General features: G+C 56.4%; 2 protein-coding genes across 5 annotated transcripts in view; one reads left to right on the top strand and one right to left on the bottom strand.

The window, feature by feature from the left end:
* COL4A2 (collagen type IV alpha 2 chain) overlaps positions 1-17,834 on the bottom strand; it is a 176,060-nt gene that overhangs the window by 6,868 nt on the left and 151,358 nt on the right. The window contains exons 29-43 of the mRNA XM_082366217.1: positions 17,274-17,495; positions 15,255-15,416; positions 13,110-13,280; positions 12,257-12,400; positions 10,823-10,945; positions 10,415-10,596; positions 9,018-9,081; positions 8,750-8,824; positions 6,239-6,346; positions 5,440-5,547; positions 4,650-4,721; positions 2,989-3,114; positions 1,049-1,165; positions 360-521; positions 147-245 (exon numbers count right to left, since the gene is read on the bottom strand). Coding sequence (XP_082222343.1) covers positions 147-245; positions 360-521; positions 1,049-1,165; positions 2,989-3,114; positions 4,650-4,721; positions 5,440-5,547; positions 6,239-6,346; positions 8,750-8,824; positions 9,018-9,081; positions 10,415-10,596; positions 10,823-10,945; positions 12,257-12,400; positions 13,110-13,280; positions 15,255-15,416; positions 17,274-17,495 — 1,935 coding nt within the window. The remainder of the gene's footprint in view (positions 1-146; positions 246-359; positions 522-1,048; positions 1,166-2,988; positions 3,115-4,649; positions 4,722-5,439; positions 5,548-6,238; positions 6,347-8,749; positions 8,825-9,017; positions 9,082-10,414; positions 10,597-10,822; positions 10,946-12,256; positions 12,401-13,109; positions 13,281-15,254; positions 15,417-17,273; positions 17,496-17,834) is intronic.
* The window catches only part of RAB20 (RAB20, member RAS oncogene family), a 90,145-nt gene that overhangs the window by 54,727 nt on the left and 17,584 nt on the right, over positions 1-17,834 (top strand). Inside the window, exon 2 of one of the 4 annotated variants that reach the window (XM_082366247.1) lies at positions 12,657-13,039. The exons of 2 other annotated variants lie outside the window; for them this stretch is intronic. In XM_082366247.1, coding sequence (XP_082222373.1) covers positions 12,657-12,945 — 289 coding nt within the window. In that variant the 3' untranslated portion in view covers positions 12,946-13,039. Of the gene's footprint in view, positions 1-4,939; positions 5,433-12,656; positions 13,040-17,834 lie in introns of those variants that run through there. One more of the 4 variants, XM_082366250.1, reaches the window with a different exon arrangement.

The raw sequence follows: 17,834 nt of genomic DNA, 5'->3' as shown, positions 1-17,834 counted from the left end.
CTGGAGCTTCCTTTGAGCCACCGCGCTCTCTAGGGGTGGGGTGGGTGATAACCCACCTGGAAGCCTCTCAGAGCCCTTCCAACAACCCCTGCCACCACCACGTCCCGTGACAGAACGACCTCAGAGGTGCGCCCTCTGAGACTCACCTGGGAAGCCTCGGTCTCCTTTGGGTCCCTTGGGGCCTCGGTCGCCCACTCTCCCGGCGGCGCCTGTGTTGCCCATGAACCCTTGCTCCCCTCTGGGCCCTTCCGGACAAGCAGAACGTTCAGGACACGTGGGGCTGGGCGGGGGCTCCGGCCATCTCTGACCAGCGCCGCCGGCCTCCCCGAGAGGAGCCCCCCACGGGCACCGACCCTTACCTTTTTCTCCCAGGAGCCCGAACACGCCAGGCCGGCCCTGGGGCCCGGAGTCCCCGACCCATCCTTTGGTCCCTGGGTTTCCGGGGCCTCCTGGACTCCCCTCATCTCCTTTGATTCCAGGAAGAGCCACGGGCCCAGGTGGCCCCGGGGGACCTCGGTAACCTGTTGGCATCAGTCCCAAGAAAGGCGGGTGTACACAGGAGGAAGGCACAGTCCCGGCCAGGAGGCCGGATGCAAAGTCACCCATTTAGGGGACCGGCTTTGGCAAGTCTGTAACACTGGGCAACTTTGGTTCTTATTGTGGTAAAATATACGTAACGTAAACGTTAACATTTTAACCATTTTTCAGCGTACGGTTCAGCGGCATGAGGTGCGTTCACACTGCTGTGCAACTGTCACCACCATCCTCCTCTGAACTTTTTCGTCTTCCCAGCGGAAGCTCTGTCCCCATGAAACACTAACTCCCCCTCCCCCGGCTCCTGGCCCCCACTCTCTACTTTCTGTCTCTATGAATGTGGTTACTTGGGGACCTCCTATCAGACAGAACGTGTCCTTTTCTGTCTGGCTTATTTCACTCAGCATCATGCCCTCAAGGGGACAACGAAAGCGTTCTATCCCTCAAGCAATCAGGTCATGGCCAGCTCCGGTCCCCAGAGATCCCAATGTATCCAAGTGTGAGCCCTGCTTACCTTCCAGGCCAAATATCCCAGGCGCACCTACGTCACCTGGTAACCCAGAGATGTTGGAAGGGGGGCTGACGCCTGGAAACCCCTGAAGTCCTGGACCCCCGACCGGGCCTCGTTCCCCTTCGGAGGGAAACAGAAGTTGGTTAGCCCCAGCACCCAGCCTTTCATCCCGTTTCCTCTCTGTGCCCTCACCCGTCCAGGAGCAGGGCCAACGAGGAGAGGCAGTGATGGAAGGCGCCCAGCGCAGGCTCTCAGGGCGGGTCTGGGGAGACAGGGACCGCGCTGCCTGTCCCCATTCCCACCAGCCCTCTCCTGCTGCCTAGAGGGTCCCGTGGGCCTGCCTCTGCTGGGACGCTGTCCTCCCCGGCACGCTACCTGCTCAAGGGACAGCTGATGGGGCTACCTGTGGGTGACACCTGGCCCTACCCTGAGGGGAGGGCGTCACTGACAGCGCAGCCCCCTTGGCCCAGAGGGCACCCGTCGTGGGAAGGCTCAGGATGGCCGGCACTGGTATTTCACTCCTCCCCATGCCGTCCTTCGGGATCCCGGATCCCGACGGATGTCCAGCGTCCTGGGCAGAGTCCGTCCTCACTGCCCACAGATTCTGTACTTGCCACCCTGCTTCCTCAACTGAGACTTACTGGTGACCCCCAGTCAATACCCGCAGCGCTCTCGGACAAGCAGGAGGGGGAGGGTGTTGGAGTCCCAGCTCCGAGTGTCAACAAGGGTCCTCCTACTGTCTATTCAGTGCCACGTTTTCTGCACTTCTGTGCTTTTTGTGGGTGACTTCACTGTTTAGAGTGGCCCCCAAGTGTCATGCTGAAGTGCTGTCCAGAGTTTCAGGAAGGCTGGGATGTGCTTCACAGAGAAAACTGCGTTACACGCGCTTCCCTCAGGACTCAGCTACAGTGCTGGTGGTCCTGTGCTGGTGGCCTGAGCCTGGGTCTTCAGCCCTGGGTGGGCTGTGCTGGTGGCCTGAGCCTGGATCCTCACCCCTGGGTGGGCTGTGTGAACCCCACGCAGCCCCTCAGGACTCACTGTAAGGCCCCAGTTGGCCGGCCCTCCTCCTCCTCCTGCCTTCATGTCAATGCTGTGGGGCTTGGATATCAGGGAATTCTGGAGTTTCCACTTAATGAAAGGGGAGAGGGAGGTGACAGACCCTGGAGAATCAGACGATGCGGTCCGTGGGCCTTGAGATCCCCGCCCCCCATAGGAGATCAGGGTCGCTGGCCTCCTCAGGCCTGACTTCTCCTTTGGGGGTCGATGGGTCTAGCTTCGGGGGTAATTCTGACCAGAGCACGGGCGCTCAGGCCCTGGTCTCGGAAGCCCAGGTGTGACGGGCCTGTCTGGTCCAGCACCCCTGCCGGCTGCCCAGACGGCGCCTGTGGACAACACGCTGGGCTGAGCTGGGGGTGGGTGCGGGCCCCGGCCGTCAGAAGACAAGCGCTGGGCCGAAAGCACCTGCTGGGGCGCTTCCCTCTCAGTTTCGGTCGAGCCTGGTTTGCTGCTGGATGGGCAGGGGGTGGGGCTGGGGCTTGTGCTCAGCGGCTGAGACCACCCCTCCCTGGCTGCTCCCGCCATGGTCCAGGCCTGGCACGCAGGCACAGCTCGGGGGCCGTGATGCACTCGTTCACTCATCTACCCAACACTCCCGTGCGCGTGTCACAGCCAGGGCCCTGTGCCGGGTGCACACCTAAGCCTGGGGGCACCGAGGGGATGGAGTGTGATCTTGTCCGTCCTACAAGGGAGTGTGGTCAATAGCTAACCCCAGCGGAGTACGATTATGACGGCGTATAAACGATGGAACACTAGTGGGAGGTCTGCAACAAGAAATTCTCCCTAGAGGAGCCGGCACCTGCCCCGCCCCCGGCCTCTCATCTCTCAGACTCACAGGCACTGTGGTTCTGGGGGTGCAGATGGTGATACTGGGGTGTTGGCCTCACCTGGGACTCCACGCTCCCCTTTCTGTCCCGGGGCTCCTGTGGGGCCTGGAAGGGTGTTGGCCTCTCCTGGGTCACCCCTGGCCCCGGCAGGACCTGGGAAGCCGGCGTCCCCGTGGATGTCCGCACCTGTGGCCGGGTTGACAAGCAGACGTCAGTGTCTTCAACCGGGCAGAGTCCATTTTCATGAGTGGAGGGATAGTAACGCTCTCAGTGAGACTCAGAAACAGAGAACCCGATGGCAGCCGTGGAGATTTCAGCTTCCTAGGTGGCCTCGGTGCCCCAGACCCTGCCACTTGGAAGGAATCCTGAGGATCGTAACTGAACCCCTTTGCTTTATAGGGGAGACCACTGAGGCCCCCCGGAAAAATCCCAGATTCCAGGACGCAGATGGTCCTGCAGCTGAGACCTGCCGAGGGCTCCGGGCTCCTGGTGCTAAGCCTGAGTTAGGGTGAAAAGGGAAATGCTATTTAAAACCTTCCCTGTTCCCACATCAGGGGATCAAAGTAGTTGGTGTCAGAAAGAGTGACATAACTTGACCATCTCAACTCGAATTGAAATGTTAATTGAAGCATGAGTGTGTGAATTTATATATGATTCCACACATCCAAATTTACCTGTAGACAGATGAACGTTTGATTACGTAAAACATCTATAAAGAGAATATTCTAAAAGCAGTGGTAGAACTATGGGTATTTTTTTTCTTTTGCTTAAGTGTATTTTTTTAAGCTTTTCTCTACTCAGCATGAACTTTTATAATCTGAAAACAATAAAAGTTGTCCTTAAAAAACATATATTAATAATATGCCTTACAAATATTATTAGTCCAATTAATACATTTTAAAAATTAAATGCAAAGACAGGGCATTAAGATTTAAGATGAAAGGAACTAAATTTAAAATAAAGAAATTTCAGGGAAGTCACCGAGAGTTTTGCACATGTGATGGCAGCTTCCCAGAGGGGACAAGGGTAAAAGGGAAGCTTTCTGCACAGAGGGGATCTCATCCCCTTTGAGGAATAGATGGACACGCAGATGGTATTCTGAGATCCCAGGAGGGGCTAATCGTGCAAACCTCATTCTGTCATTGGCTTTTGGAAAGGATGGGCTTTGTATCTCCTTCAGGAAAAAAAGTATTACAATAACTTCCAAGAGCAGCTTCTAACAATTTCTTAAAGGTCTCTCTTCTCCTTACGAACACCCCACCCTGCCAAAACCCCCATACGCCACTGCTGTGAAGGGACTTGTCTTTTCTAAACCCATCTGTCAAAGCCCTAACCCGCCATGTGATGGGGTCTGGAGGTGGGCCTTTGGGAGGCGTTTGGGGTGAAAGGGCCCCTGACAGGATTGGCGTCCTTATAAGAAGGGACACCAGAGAGCTTGCTCTCCTTCTCCACCGCGTGCGGACACAGCGAGAAGCCGGGAAGAGGGTCCTCACCCGGACTCTGCCGCAACGGCACCCACCCCAAACTTCCCGCCTCCAGAGCTGGGAGGGGTAACTGCCTGTTGGTTGGGCCCCCGGCCTGCAGCGTTTTGGTGGAGGAGCCAGAGGGGACTGAGTCCCCGTGGCCTCAGGGACGGAGCCCGCCCTGCTCTCTGAGCTCCCCGACCCCCGTCCAAGTCCCTGATGGGCTACCCGGTCCCTTCCCCCACCGCCATCTGGTACCTGGGGATCCTGGGAAGCCTTTGGTGCCTGGCAAGCCGTGTAAGCCGCCGATGCCGCGGAGGCCGGGCAGACCTGTGGAGGACCCTCGTGGTTACTTCACGGGGGAGCAGAGGGAGACCCTTAACATACCCAGATGCTTTTTTCTGCTGTGATACGGTCGCCCATCCAATGTGTTCAAAAGCTGGGCAAACCGGAAGTAGAGCAAATACTGTGACATGTAAATCAGTCAGTGCTGTGTCACCCAGGAGAACCATTAACCTAAACACTGTTTTCATGGAAACGTTTTACAGACTCTTCACAGCCAGAAGGGGACCGGGCAGTGCCGTGTGTTTCTTTTCCTGATCCGTGAGTCACTGTATGTATAAAAACGGTGCTTGGAACCAACAGCCTGGTATCATTTCCGTTCCTTCTGGATTTCCGAGGATCAGCTTTCCTAAAGTGGGACTTGGGAAGCAGGCGACGATTCTTCCTGTGATGCGGGCAGTGAATGTGGAGTTGGGGTGCGCCCCCCCCTGAACTCTGGACAAGAGAGTGTCCAAGGGCCTGTCCCCTGACCGAGGCCTGTCAAGGCCAGGCCGAGTAACTCCCCAAGCCCCCCAAGGGCTGCACCAGACCTCGCTCAGTGGGGGGCCCTTGCATGTGTCCCTCTGTCCCGCCTCTGCACCGCCCAGGTGCTGACTGAGAGTCACCCTGAGGTCTCCCGGCAGGTTTCTGTTCATCATTCTGGGGCGTAAACGCCTCTTTGCAGGTCGCCGTTGCTTCGTGTCTGCAGAGGGGGGAGGGGTCTTACCTGGTAGGCCTGGGCTCCCCGGCCAGCCGGAGTCTCCTTTGGTGCCGGGCACGCCCGCCCGTCCCGGCTCTCCCTGAGGCCCCTGTAGCCCTGTCAGTCCTGGAAAGCCTGGGGGACAGACGCATCCTTCAGGGGGACACAGGCACCCCCAGGCCTCGTGGCCTCCAGCTCGGGTCCTGCCTCGGGGAGGGACTTTGCGGGAAAGAACCAGCTTCCCTTCCACGTGGCCTTGGACCCCCCCCCCCCCCACCGCCACATTCACGTTCAGCAGGGTTAGTGCAGCCTGGCCAAACAGAACAGCCTGTGTATTCGTATTCTCATTCCATCGTGCACGCAGAAGCCTGCGGAGAACCCAGAGACCCCTCGAGGATCAGCCTGTCTGCGTTCACAGATCCCGGGCAACAGCGAGCAAAAGAGCAGCAAGAAAAAAGCACAAAACGAATTCACTCGTGCAACTCGGGATCCCCCGTGAATTCTGCAACTGAGATGCACGAAAGGCAGCCGTCACAGGAACTGCCTAAACGTGTACGGAGAGACAGACGGCGGCCGCACAGACACGGCCATCGGCCCCGTGCCTCCACCACAGCTGGGCTCGGCTGGACCTAGGGATGGACGGGTGGCAGGGAGCTGCCTCGGCTGCGACCGCGGGCGAAAGGCAGACGGGCAGAACTGGCCGCCCTTGTTTTGGGCCCTTGGAGATTTGGGGGCTCGGCCGCACTCGGCCTCACCGGCCACCGCCCCGTCCAGCCGGGCCCAGGGAGGGCAGGCTGGGGGAAGGTGGTGTGGCCTGGGACTTTACCTGTTTGCCCTTTAAGTCCAGGAGGGCCCTGGACTCCTGCCAGGCCGGTGATCCCAGGGAAGCCGACATCACCCTCGGTTCCTTTCTCTCCGAAGAATCCCTTTAGACCTGTAACCACAGACGTGCTGCTCAGAACAAAGCACAGCCGTCGTGTCCCTGGGGCTTAAGGCTCGTGGGGTTCAAGGGGGCACCAGGTAAAGGATGCTGCCTTCGTGCTGGTGCTTCCAATCGTGAATGCGGATGGAAATCCAGACGGCTCCTTCCTCGACTAAATTTCTACCTAATTCCCCGCTCTGAGCCTGTGGTCAGCAGCCTCCAAGCTGGCGCCCAGTGGTCCGCGTCCTGGTATTCACACCCTTGTGAGCTCCACCCACACCGAGTAGGGCTGAACTGCGTGAACACCAGGACACCGTGGACATGCCACTGTGCCACCTCGAGCCCGGGTCATACAAATCATCACTGCTTTCACTCTGTCCCTGCTCTGGAGGAAGCCAGCTGCCATGTCATGAGGACGTCAAGCTCGCAGGGAGGAACTGAGGCCTCCCGTCAAGAGCCACCTTGGATGTGGATGGTTCAGCCCAGTCTAGCCTTCAGACGAGGCAGCCCTCCCGACCTCATGACCGGAATCTCATGAGAACCACCGTTTCCGAACTCCTGGCCTCAGAAACCGTCAGGTAATACCAGCGGTGGGTGCCCTCAGCCGCCACATTTTGGGCGCCTTGTTAAGCGGCAACAGACCACTCATCTGAGCCCTTACCTGAGTGGTTTCTAACGGGTGCTGTGCTGGGGAATCTGGGGGGTTAGTCAAGACATGAGATGTTTGAGCCTCTCAGGTCTGGGTCAGGCCTGGAATCTGCCTTTTAGACGAGCCCCTCAGGTAATTCTCTGCTCATTGGGTGGACTTAGAGAAGCGCTGCCTTCCCGTCAGTGACACTATTCTGTGCCACAGGTTTTGGTGTTTCTGGGACGCTGGAAGATTTTGGAAACTTCACACCAACCCGATTCTACACAATCACTTTCGCCAGTGTCTCCTGAAATCTCTGAGGCCCTTCTCAGAACAATTACTGTCAACGTTCTCATGGTCTTGAAGAAAACCACCTAAGAAGTTCTGCTTGTTTTCTATGGATTATTCTAGTGTTTGAAAATCTGCTCCAAACCCCTATTTACCTATTTCTTCCATAAATGGTCTCCACCACCTCCACCCTGACCCAGAGTCCAGTGCGGCCTGTCTCTCGTCCTCCGAGGAGGGACCAGGCCAGAGCCCCCGGTCCCCGGGGCCCTCCCACTGGGAGGCCACCTGCCCAGGACCCCTGGGCACCTCCCGCCCACGCTGCAGGGGCAAGGGCTGTGGCCGAGCCCACTTCTTACACTGCACTTGTCTCAGGGCGAATGGAACACCCCCGAGGATGCTGACAGCTGTCACCGCCCCTCTGCCCCTAGGATACAGTCCCCTGGAGATGGGCACAGTGGGAGGCTCCACTTCCTGGACTTCAGTTTAACTAAAAGCTAAACGTTCAAGGGGTAACAACCATATTTCCTGGAGTGGGGCAGCTTCTCTTCGCACACATTTTCAATTGAACAAACGAGGCCATTGTTAGTGACATATGTGGCAAAGATGGTCTCACATTTCTGCTTTTATAAACCAAACTGCCAAAGTAATTATTTAGGATGGGAGATCCAGCCAGCCTAAGGTACCCTTGTGTCTGGGAATAAAGCCATCGGGAGACCAAATTGTAGATCCACAGGGAGCCCAGAGGAGGTCATAGGTGAGGTTACCTGTTCCTAAGTGACAGCCCTCCACTCCCAAGCTGGACTGAATACCGCTCTCCATTCTGGGGCTTTTTCTCAATAAATGACCAGCTCAGCACCCTCCCTGTTGGCCGAACACATGGACAGACTCTTTCCCCCAACCAGAGCCATCCCTAGGCAGACCTGCGGGGTCTCCCAAGATAAAATCCCAGGAAGGAGGCATCTATTCCAAGTCCCATGGGATATGACACAAGCAGGAATTTTGACCTTGAACTTCAGTGATGCTCAGAGAAGGGGCGTGAGCTGCCACGCCACATGACACCCCTGACGTACACAGGGCTGGGGGGCCGCCCCTTGTTGTCTTACTCAGTAGAGAGGTCTGGCTTCCACTCCCCTTTCTTCTAGACCTTTCACAGTTTGCAAAGGCTCTGGTCATTGTGTCACTTGCTTCGCGCCCTAGGGTGTATCCCAATAGAACAAGACCATGTGGTACATTTTAGAGGTTGCAGCTACTCCCATCCACTGAATGTTGATTCTCTCCATCTTCCCTCTCAGGGAGAGAAAGGTTTCCTGACATTGTCTTCAGGCTCAATTTAATTAAAAATTCCAGTCTTCCTTACACATCGGGCTTAAGGACCTCAAACCATCCCTACATCGTGATCCGTGGGCTCACTAAGTAATGCTACGGTTGGCAAGCATGAGTGACGACAGACCGGGGGGCAAGGCTGCGGAAGATGAAGGGATGGAGAATCGCTCGGGTACCTGGTGCTCCAGCGGTGCCTCCTTCCCCCTTCAGGCCTGGACTTCCTGGAAGGTCTATAGTACTTCCAATATCACCTGTTAGGTGCAAAAAAGATGGCTGAAGTCAGGTCTTCCTGTGGTTAGTTTAGCAACTTCTATGACACTACATTCCTAATAAGAATAATTTGCTTCAAAATAACTAACAGCACCCACAGGCCTGATGTCCCCACACTGCCCGGGATGCTCTGGATGGGGGATGCCCTGTTTTCACCGTCCCAGCAACACTCACCAAAGTCACCGATGGGGCCGATCTCGCCGTGAAGGCCTACTCTCCCCGGAGCTCCCTTGTCGCCCTGGAGCAAAGCCAAACATGAAACCATCTTACATGGCCGTTCGTGAAGTTTGTAATTTTTTTAAAAAAACTTTTTGTTTTATATTGGACTATAGCCAATTAACAATGCTGTGACAGGGGCTTCCCTGGTGGCACAGTGGTTAAGAACGCAGGGGACATGGGTTCGATCCCTGGTCCCGGAAGATCCCGCATGCCACAGAGCAACTAAGCCCGTGCGCCACTACTACTGAGCCTGCGCTCTAGAGCCCGTGAGCCACAACTACTGAGCCCGCGTGCTACAACTACTGAGCCCGCGTGCCACAACTACTGAGCCCGCGCTCCGCAACAAAAGAAGCCACCGCAATGAAAAGCCCGCGCACCGCAATGAAGAGTAGCCCCTGCTCACCGCAACTAGAGAAAGCCCACGCGCAGCAACGAAGACCCAATGCAGCCAAAAATAAACAAACAAATAAATACATTTATAAAAAAACACCAGTGCTGTGAAAGATTCAGGTGCACAGCAAAGTGACTCAGCCATACATGTACATGTATCCTTCCTCCCCCAAACTCCCCTCCCATCCAGGCTGCCACATAACGTTGAGCAGAGTTCCCTGTGCTATACAGTAGGTCCTTGTTGGTTATCCATTTTAAATATAGCAGTGTGGACATGTCAATCCCACACTCCCTGACTATCTCTCCCCACAGCCCTTCCCCCGCTGGTAACCATAAGTCCGTTCTCTAAGTCTGTGAGTCTGCTTCTGTTTTGTAAGTAAGTTCATCATTTCTTTTTAGATTCCGCATATAACGGATATCATACGATATTTCTCTTTCCCTGTCTGACTTGGTGAAGTTTGCAGTTTTGAAGGGTTAGCGTATCCAGCTGTTCTGCTAAAACCAGCTCTCAAGGTTTGCAATGTCATCATTTTGTAGAAAAGTCCTAAAGTTTTTCAGTGTAGTACAGAAGCTGGTTTGCATACCTGTTCTTATTAAACTGTAAAGTAGTAATGATGGCAGTTTTATTGAAATAAATAACATCAATGACACAGACCACGGTCATGACAGCGGTAGTAATAATCATGGCTGACTGTGCCCTACCCTCTGCCAGGCTTACCCGGGCAAACATGTTGGGTACCATCTCAAGAGCTCATTCAAGCCTCACAGCAGCCTGTGAAGTAGGTACTGTTATTGCCCATTAGAGAGATGAGGACGTTGAGGCACAGAGAGGTTCGGTAACGTGCCCAGGGTCGTTCGGCCCATAAGTGGCAGAACTGAGTCTTGCCCCCCAGGAACCGTGGACCGCAGTGCGCGGGCCAGCAGCCCACGGGGAGAGGAACTCACGGAAGATGCCCGCTTACCCTACTGCCTGTGAAGCCCGGAAACCCTGAGACTCCGGGGGCACCGGACACGCCGGGGAAGCCTGGTGACCCGGGCACGCCGGGGAATCCGGTATCTCCTTTGACTCCTTTGACTTGGCCTGGTGTCCCCGGCAGCCCAGGGGCTCCCGACAGCCCGGGGATCCCTGGCATTCCGGGAAGGCCTGCAGGGAGACTGAGTGTGAAGTTCTGGGGGGGCCCTGCTCCACACGCCCGGGCCCCCGAGAACCACCCGCCAGCCCCTGGTGCGGACATCAGGGTGTCAGGAGGGCGGCAGCACAGGAGGCTGGCCTGGGCGCTGGGGCGTCTCTGCTGCTCCCGCAGACTGCGAGCGGCTGGGGTAGGCGTGGGACCCCAGGCCACCGGCTGTGAGGTCAGGCGGGGCCTCACCTTTCAAGCCCAGGTATCCTTTCAGCCCCATGGGGCCTTCATCTCCTTTCTCTCCTTTGATGTCTTTCATTCCTGGCAGGATGATGGGAGGTGGTCCGGGGGGGCCGGGGTCTCCTCGGCTGCCTGGAAGGGAACAGAATGCAGTCGTTCCCTTGACCTCCGGGGCAGGGGTTAGAACCTAGGTGGGGAAGGCTTCTCGGCCGCTGCTGTACTTCCTTTCAAGCCCGCGTCCCGAGGGGCTGAGCCATGGGTGGCACAGCTTCCCCGAGGCTGCGAGCTGGGAGCCCGGGTGATGGGCACACCCGTCTTCCTGCACCCTTCTCTCCTCGAGCGAGGGGGGCACAGAATGTCTTGGCTGGAGGGACCACTACCGACTTCAGAACATCTTCATCACCCCAAAGAACCCTGTGCCCATCAGCGGTCACCCCCTCTGTCTCCCCTTCCCCAGCAATAGAAACCACTAACCTACTTTCTGTCTCTGCAGACAGGCCTGTTCTGGACATTTCATACAAATGGAAGCAGATAGTATGCGGCATAATGTTTTCAAGTTTCATCCATGTCGTAGCATGTGTCAGAGCCTGCTTCTTTTTCATTGCTGACTAATATTCCTTTATATGGCTATGCCCCATCTTGTTTATCCGTGATGGATATCTGGGTTGTTTCTATTTTGGGCTATAATGAATCATGCTGCTACGAAATTCGTGCATGAGTTTCTGTGTGGATGTGTGTTTTCAGTTCTCCTGGGTGCACACCTAGGAGTGGATTTGCCAGGTAATTCTGTGCTTATCTAAGAAACTGCCAGCATTTTCCACCCTGGCTGCACCATTTGATATTCCCACCAGCAGGGTGTGAGGGTTCCCATGTCTTTACATCCCCATCAACATTTGTTATTAGTAATTCAGTTTTTCTTAGAGACCATGGTGATACTTTCAGAACAAGGGTGTCTGAACAAATGTCATGAAAATGTGGTTCGTTGGGAACACCCTTCCTGAATCTCCCACCTGGGGTCTTGGGTTGCCCACCGAGGCCAGGGCTTGGACCAGGCTCGCTTCTGGGGGTCTCACCGTCTCTTTGCATGGGGTGTAGCCGTCCACCTAGACTACCGTGTCCCTCTTTTGCCAAAGGCGCTCCTGTCCTTCAGACTTCACCTTCCGCTTTTCCCCTGGCCTCACCTCCTCGTGCCCCCCACGGAATACTCCTGGTGGGATATGTTTCTTAGGATGTTTTTGGTTCTTAATGCTGCGTCATTTCCGTTCTCAAGTCTCCTTCGGTGAGGATCACTCCCTTATTACACGGCCAGTGTACTGAGGCAAGGAGGAAGCCCTCCAGTTCTCTTTTAATAGTGTCTAGTGTTTGGGTTCCCGGAACACATTGTTCTAGGCAGTGTCAGGACGCCGTGCAAGTGAGTCTCAACCTGGCCGAGAGGTGACGTACCTTTCACACCCGGCTCGCCAGCCAGGCCCTTCAGCCCGGGGACTCCAAAAAATCCAGTCTCTCCTTTGTTTCCTGGGAGCCCGGATCTCCCCTTGAGCCCGAGCATGCCTTGGAAGCCGTGCATCCCAGGAGAACCCTTCACTCCTTCAGAGGGAATGAGCAAAGCGCGGGGTTAGGCGCGGCGCTTGCCACGGTCACAGCCCCACTTGTGACTTGTGTGAGGAGAGGCTAAGATTCTTAGCGCCAGCAGGATTTTCGGGGCAGCACTTGCTAAGGGGCTGGTCTGCTGCCTGAGGGGGCAGAGTCAGCCCGTCTGCCACCGGGGACAAGACGTAAGGCCGATGCAGGCGGACAGACAGGAGGAAACGGGAAGTCACGCGGTCCCTGGTCTTTCCACCAGGTTGGAAAGGGGCCCTGGGACTTGGTGTGATGTTGACACTGCACCCAGCGTGGAAACCTGGCGAAGGGCCCTGGCGAACGCAGCACGGCGTCTCCAGCTGCAGTCAAGGGCCAGAGAGCCCCACTTGCGAGCAGGGAAACCTACGCTGGGGACCAAGCATTTCCCTTCGTTTTGGTTTCCGCTCACCACCCAGCCTCCGCATCTGAATCCCGACTCCCGGGGGCCTGTCCACAGATCCCCCCGGCAGATAGGAAGTCCTGCTCCCCAGACAGTCCCTCTCTCGTGGTAAGTTAATAAACTGGCATTTGGGGGCACAGCGGCCACAGCCAGCCTGGGCAGCATCAGCCGGTCCCCAGGGCCCGACGCGGCCTGAGGCTGCAAGGCTGGGCCCCCCCCGCAGAGCCGTCCCGCCCGTGCCCCCAGGCTAGGTCCCCGGTCGCGGTCCGCGGTCACCTTTGGGGCCCGGGGCACCAGGCAGCCCGGCCATTCCTTTGAATCCAGGGCTTCCGGGATGACCTCTCTCACCCTGCCAGCCAGGGTCACCTCTATCCCCGGACAAGCCCTTCATGCCCACGGGGCCAGGGACCCCTGTGTCACCTGGCTCCCCTCTGTCTCCAGGCAGACCTGCCAGGAAGGGGAAGGAAGGTAAAACAAGATGAACAAACCACACAGAGAAAACACCTCTACGATACTTGTGAGACATCGATAACAATAACTTTTGATAAGAAAAACGTCTTGGAAGGACAATGGGAACGTGTAACCACAGAGGCGAGTCTGAAGGTGTGACCAGAGCGTGTAGCACACCGCAGGCTGGCCTTTCGAAAGAGGTCCTTCTCCGACAGCCGGCGGCCAGCCCGTGGGACACGATCACGTGAGACTTTCTCCGCTCGGGCGCAAAGCCACGGAGCTGGAACGGCTGGGGTTACTTGTGGGCTGGCGGCCCTCCTGACATCGCTGGGGTTAGGTTCTAGGGGAGGTCCTGCGACACCTGCCATCCTCATCTCGTTAGGGTGTCAGCAGCTGCCGGCCTGCCCTTCCCCAGCCTCCCCGACAAAGCTCAGCCCCTCTGTTAAAACCCCCCAACGGCTCCCTCGCCCAGGGGCTCTAGCTCCTTAGCTGGCATTCAACGCCTTGAACGCTGGCCCCATGTCCCTCTCTAGGCTCCCACCCCCTCCTCAGACGATGCGCTCTCCCCCAGCCCGTCTCCTGGGGCTGTGCCTCCTAGGAAGGACCCGTTCCAGTCCTGTCCGTCTTCCACGCCCGGCCCCTCCCATCCCCTCCTCCCAAGGCTGTTCGAGCCCACCAGCTCCCCTGCGGTCTGAAGCGCGGGGCCCCGTGGTCTGGTCACCCCGCTGCTGGCCCCGGCCAAACACAAGCTTTCCCGTGGGTAATTCCGTCCCCACCTAAACCGTGGGCTCCATCAGGTAGGGCTTTGGCGTGGATCTTGTGCACACCATGCTGTGCTCCACGCTTGAGAACAGGCAAGGCCTTGCGAACCCTGATACAGATGGCCCAACCCCCCTGCCCAGGGTTCCCGTTACTATGAAACCAGTGGGCGGCACAGTGCCCGGGGGACTTGGCTCCACCTGAGTGGAGCCCCCAGTTTTTGGACGCAGTCGAGGCCACTCCTGGGGGACGCATCTGGCTTATGTCTGATGTATGTGGGGCACGGCATTGCCTTGTGTGGACCGGCTACGGTCCTGGACAAAGCTGTCACCCGATTATGGCAAACGACAGACTAGGGTCACCCTGGATGTTGCCTGATGGACGTCTGGGCCCCCCCCAGCCGCTCTGTGATGCGCTCGGCCCCCCTGCAAGGGCTCCAGTGAGCAAACATCTACAGTTTCGTGTCTGTGCTTTCCTGCTCCCACCCACCTCGCCCCATGGTTTTCCTGAAGGAGGCTTTTTCCTTTCTTCTCCAAATCTTTCACATTCAGGAAACAAATCACGTTGCCTCTTCAAAGCAGAGCAGATTTTGAACTTTTGCAGTGGGATTTTTTTTTCCTAATGAAATCTTACCTAGAACCCTAATATACACAACAGGTACAAAGGAAGGGCAGACTTCTCAGGCTGTTTGAATTCTCCTTGTTTGATGAAATACATGTCCTGAACCTGTTTGGGGCTGAACCGTGTCCCTGCAGAATGCAAATGTTGACGTCCTAACCCCAGTACCTTGGAATGTGACTGTATTTAAAGCTGGGCCTTTAAAGAGGTGATTGAAGTTAGTTAAATGAGGTCATGAGAGTGGGTCCTAACCCAGTATGACAGTTGTCCTTATAAAAAGAGAGATTAGGAGGCAGACACGCACAGAGGGGTGACCCTGTGAGGACACAGGGAGAAGACGGCCGTCTACACGCCAAGGAGAGAGGCCTCAGGAGAAACCAGCCCTATGGACGCCTTGATCTTGGACTTCCAGCCTCCAGACTGTGAGAGAATAAATTCCTGTCTTTTAAGCCATGCCATGTGCGGTACTTTCAGAACCCCTGTAGCTCTTGAGAGGGGGGTTCCTTGGAGCACAGCTGAGAATTCCCCAAGGGGGCAGTGCTGGTTCCGTGGTCAGTGAGGCCCTGACTCCTTGATGGGAGGGTGGATCCTTACCTCCAAAACCTGGGGTGCCCGGCAGCCCCAAGGGCCCTTCCCGGCCAGGAGCTCCAGGGAAGCCATGCTGTCCTGGTGGTCCGGGCAGTCCCTGCTGGCCCGACGGTCCTGGGAAGCCCTGCTGACCCTTCGGGCCCGGCATTCCTGGCATCCCCTGGCTTCCTGCAGGAATGGAGACAAGAGCCGTGAGGTCAACCCCATGCAGTTCATTGCCAACACCACCTATCTCCTCAGACTTGTTCTATAAAAACAGGTTTTCCAGGTGGTAGGAAGTCTGGAAAATACAAAGAAGTATAAATGACAAGATCGAAGTAACTCATGCTCTCACCCTGAGATAGTTACTAACATCTTGGTATATTTCCTTCTGGCCTCTTTTCTGTTCCTGTAACTATACCTAGAAGCAGATATTTGCAGAACGGACACCTCATTTTAAGTGCAGTTTTAATCTAGGGTTTTTCACTTGATGTTATATTTTGAGCATTTCGCCACATGTTAAAATACTCTCGGGACTTCCCTGGTGGCGCAGTGGTTAAGAGTCCGCCTGCCAATGCAGGGGACACGGGTTCGGGCCCTGGTCTGGGAAGATCCCACATGCCGCGGAGCAACTCAGGCCGTGCGCCACAACTACTGAGCCCGCGAGCCACGACTGCTGAAGCCCACATGCCTAGAGCCCATGCTCCGCAACAAGAGAAGTCACCGCAATGAGAAGCCCGCACACTGCAAAGAAGAGTAGCCCCTGCTCGCCTCAACTAGAGAAAGCCTGCGCGCAACAAGGAAGACCCAACGCAGCCAAAAATAAAAATAAATGAATAAATAAATAAAATTTATTAAAAAAAAGTAAAATGCCCTTTACAAGCACGTTAAATGGCTGTGTAAGTAACATCCAGGTCTGCCCACTCCTCCTGACAGGGGCGGCCGAATAGACATGGATACAGTTTCCCAAAACCGATGCTTTGGAAGTCAGAGCTTCTGCCAAACACAATATTCTCCCAAAGGGCAGGTCATCAAGGTGACGCTGAACATGGGAAAGCTGCACAGGCTCTAAAGTTACTCTGCTGCCGTTTGGTGTTTTTATGCTCAGACTTTTTGAAGTCTGTGGGAAATAGCTACATTTAAAAAATCTACCACAAGCATCCTTCTGTAAAAGAGCTCGGGCAGTTTTTACAGTCGGATCGCAGAAGAGACGGGCGGGCACATGCTCCTGAGGGTGGGGCGTCCAGCTGCCCCTTGAGAACAGGGCTCATCCCTCGGTGTCTCACGTGAAGGACGCCTACTGGCTTGATGGCTGGTGTTGGGAAGCATCACCTCTTGCACCACATAGGGAGCCCCTGTCTGCCCGGGCTCGGGCGCTGGGCTGACGACAGCACGGTCAATACATAAGAGCTGATGCGTCTCTGACGGGGACCCCAAATGGCCTGGTGGTCACCCCACCCATTCCAGCAACACAATCGCATTAAAGCCAGGCATTCTGCGTTCTCAGGGCCCGTTCTGCATAAACTGGGTACGCAAAGCCTTGGATGCCTCGTTCACTCACCAGACAAGAGGCATCTTCCCGCTTTGCTAAACACGCTTCGATGATGTTGTGAACGCCGCATTTTTTTAAACCCATCAGTTTTACACCCACAGACTGAGCTGCGTTCCAGTTCATCTCTGTCTCCCTCCCAACCCCGCACGGGGCATGGCCAGCTCCTGTCTTCTTCACAGAACCTCATACATTCTGCCGAAAGCAGCAGGGAGGACCCCAAGCTGAGCCCCACCCAACTTGGGAAGAGAGCAGGTCGGCTAATCTGTACTCGTAGAAGAGCTAAGATGGCCATCCTGTACACAGCATGACGACCACTGTTCTGGGACATTCTAAAGAAACGTTGGAACGAAGGGGCAGAAGAAGCAGCAAGACTCACAGCGTCCTGCATGCAGTCCTGGGCTTCTCACCCACCCCCGGGAGAGACTTCTGACCCTGCCCTGGGAGCTTCAGTGCAGAGGCACTGGGGTCCCCGCCCTCCTGCCCCTGTGACTTACCCCGGAATCCAGGAGGGCCTCTCTCTCCGGGGGGGCCCTTCAGTCCAGAGCGTCCAGGCAGTCCGGCGTCTCCCCGGGGCCCGGGCTGGGCCCCCAAGACTTCTCCAACGAGGCCCCTCTCTCCCGGAGGCCCGACTGGCCCCGGCAGGCCGGGGGGACCCGGGAGTCCATCCAGGCCCGGGTGGCCCACTGCACCTTTGACTCCTCGGGGCCCCACGAACCCTGAAAGGAAACACAGGGCGTCCCTATAACGAGAGGTCTGCATCATGACATCTAAGCGAGGCACCAGAAAGAGAACACGTGGCTGGGATCCTGCAGGAGGATGTTTGGCTTGTGTGGCCTCAGTGAAACCGTGTACGGTTTTGTTTAGATGATGCGGTTCCCCAGTGCCTGCGCCTCTGCACACCAAGTAACACAGCCGTGCTCCCGCACACCGTCTGAGCCGTGACCACAAAGGGACACCCGTGTTTGGGGCCACTGAGTCGTGGGCGGGGGCACACGGACACCCACGCAGGTCCTCGCAACTTCTGATCACAGCTGATTACCAGAAATGTGTTCACT

Source organism: Balaenoptera borealis, assembly GCF_965194805.1.
Source record: "Balaenoptera borealis genome assembly, chromosome: 18".
NCBI classification, from domain to species: Eukaryota; Metazoa; Chordata; class Mammalia; order Artiodactyla; family Balaenopteridae; genus Balaenoptera; species Balaenoptera borealis.
Note: the sequence above shows the minus strand (reverse complement) of the source record. Positions and strands in the feature narration are given on the sequence as shown.